The sequence below is a fragment of the Gobio gobio genome, assembly GCF_949357685.1.
Source record: "Gobio gobio genome assembly, chromosome: 25".
Taxonomy (NCBI): domain Eukaryota; kingdom Metazoa; phylum Chordata; class Actinopteri; order Cypriniformes; family Gobionidae; genus Gobio; species Gobio gobio.
In genome coordinates this window covers 2,794,187-2,796,686 of record NC_137121.1, presented here as the reverse complement: position 1 = coordinate 2,796,686, position 2,500 = coordinate 2,794,187, and the positions used below count along the sequence as shown (strand labels likewise).

At 42.9% G+C, this 2,500-nt stretch overlaps 1 protein-coding gene across 1 annotated transcript in view; it reads left to right on the top strand.

Annotated features, from left to right (window-relative positions):
- Positions 1–2,500, top strand: part of nell2a (neural EGFL like 2a) — a 153,112-nt gene that overhangs the window by 22,240 nt on the left and 128,372 nt on the right. Inside the window, exon 3 of the mRNA XM_079809133.1 lies at positions 1,435–1,585. Within this exon, the coding sequence (XP_079665259.1) occupies positions 1,435–1,585 (151 nt within the window). The remainder of the gene's footprint in view (positions 1–1,434; positions 1,586–2,500) is intronic.

Sequence of the window (2,500 nt, the reverse complement as noted above, 5' to 3'; positions counted from 1 at the left end):
ATCAGTTTTTTGTTATTCTATTCTTAGGCGACAGGAACAGCAAGAGGAAAAAAGACACTTTTTTATTGCAATACTATTTCTTTATTTTACTTAAAAGAATTGAAAAACCTTAAACTTAAAACTTTACTTAAAAAAAAACCTTGTACACATTCCTAGTGTATTGTATAATATATATATATAAAGATTTACACTGGCAGCTCAGAGCTGTACAGCAGCATTTAAGTATGAAATTGAATGAATAAATGTAAAAATAAAACACTACATAGGCTTCACTATAAAATATACACTGATTCTTATTAAAGCTGCTGTATTAGTTTTTCAGTCAAGAGCAGTGAATGATTTTCTCTTTGTCTTTTGTTGTTGTATTAACATTAAAGGGATATTTCACTCAAAAATTAGAAATTCTGTCATCGAGAAATGAATACAGGTTTGGAACAATATTAGAGTGAATAATTACATTATTTTATAGGTGAACTGTCCCTTTAAGGACGGCGTGTTCACTATAGGCTGCACCGCTGTCAATTAAAGACCTGCACGCATCTAATATACAGACACACACCGATTTTACTTTCACTTTAGACATAACCGACTGTGTTTATGTAAACCTTGTGTGTATTTGACAGTATTAGCGCAGTAAGACGACTACTTAGTCCAGTAATCGCGTGTTTGACAGGCGTTTAGTGCGCGCGCTCTGAGAAGCGCATGTTAAAACTGTTAATAAGCACACGAATGAGCCGGCAAGGCTTTAAAACGCATGCAATTATGAACTTTGGTGATTGTGAATAACTCTAGTGTCCCGTGAGTATAACTCCACCACTGACCTGTGATGTGAATGTATGTCGTTGTTCAGTATTGGGATGGAGGCAAATTATAGAATTTGTAGAAAAAGTATTAATTAAATACAAAACCGAAAAAAACGCAATTCACAAGCGCGTATTGAACCGTGAATGCCGTACCGAACGCTTCAATATTATATTGAGAATTGTGGCATCCCATATACTCACAAATATTATATAAACACAAACCTTTATTTTGGATGCGATTAATCATAATTAATTTTTCCCCAGCACTAATATATATATATATATATGCTGGTATATAGCCTCAGAGAAAGGATCATATTTGTGCATGTCTAAGATGGTTTTCAGCTGTTGTTTTCCCAGACTCCCTGCCTGAGCCGGTGTGCTGGTCTGAGCTGGTCTGAGCTGGTCTGAGCTGGTTTAATCTAGTTTCCTCCAGACCTGCACATCTTCAACTGTGGACCTCTCGCTGCTCATTTGACTGAAGCTCAGTGTTTATCTCCCCAGGCTTCGTTCATTATGTTGATTGATCGTGGTTTGTTTGCTCCTCGTGCTGCGGCTTGTCTTTACCTTGAGCGCTGAGATCGTCTGCATGTCCATGTCAAGTGTTAATGGATTCCCTCTCTCTCCTCAGGCTCGTCCCGCAGTGTGAGAGTCCCAGACGCCGCTGCGGGTCACATGCTGCAGAAACTCAGAGGAAAGAGTGAGTTCACCATCGCTCTGACGCTCAGACAGGAGAAGCTCAACTCCGGAGTCATTCTGTCCATTCATCACGGAGAGCAGAGGTCAGGACAACACGTCTATTTTGCTCATACAAAACTTACCGCCATGTTGCCAAGTTGTTGTGGGTGGTTGTCAGGGTGTTGCTATGCGGTTGTTGGCATGTTGATAGGGTATTCTGAGTGGTTTCTTGGGTGCTTTGCTGTCTGTCCATCCATCCATCCATAGGGTGCTAGAGCATTGCTAACGGGTTAATAGGTCATTTCTAGGGGGTTGCTAGGGTATTCTGGATGGTTGCTAGGGCATTACTAGAGTGTTTTGGATGGTTAATAGGGCATTGTTAGATGGTTGCAAGTGTGTTCTGGATGGTTGATAGGGTGTTTTGGATGGTTGCTAGAGAGGGTGGTGCTAGATGGTTGCTAGGGCATTGCTAGGGTGTTCAGGATGGTTGACAGGGTGGGGCTGAATGGTTCCTAGGGCATTGCTAGGTGGTTGCTAGGGTGTTATGGATGGTTGACAGGGTAATGCTAGTTGGTTGCTAGGGTGTTTTGGATGGTTGCTAGAGAGGGTGGTGCTAGATGGTTGCTAGGGTGTTCTAGATGGTTGACAGGGTGGGGCTGAATGGTTGCTAGGGCATTGCTAGGGTGTTGGATGGTTGACAGGGTGGGGCTGAATGGTTCCTAGGGCATTGCTAGGTGGTTGCTAGGGTGTTATGGATGGTTGACAGGGTGATGCTAGATGGTTGCTTGGGTGTTTTGGATGGTTGCTAGAGAGGGTGGTGCTAAATGGTTGCTAGGGCATTGCTAGGGTGTTCTGGATGGTTGACAGGGTGGGGCTGAATGGTTCCTAGGGCATTGCTAGGTGGTTGCTAGGGTGTTATAGATGGTTGACAGGGTGATGCTAGATGGTTCCTAGTGTGTTTTGGATGGTTGCTAGAGAGGGTGGTGCTAGATGGTTGCTAGGGTGTTCTGGATGGTTGA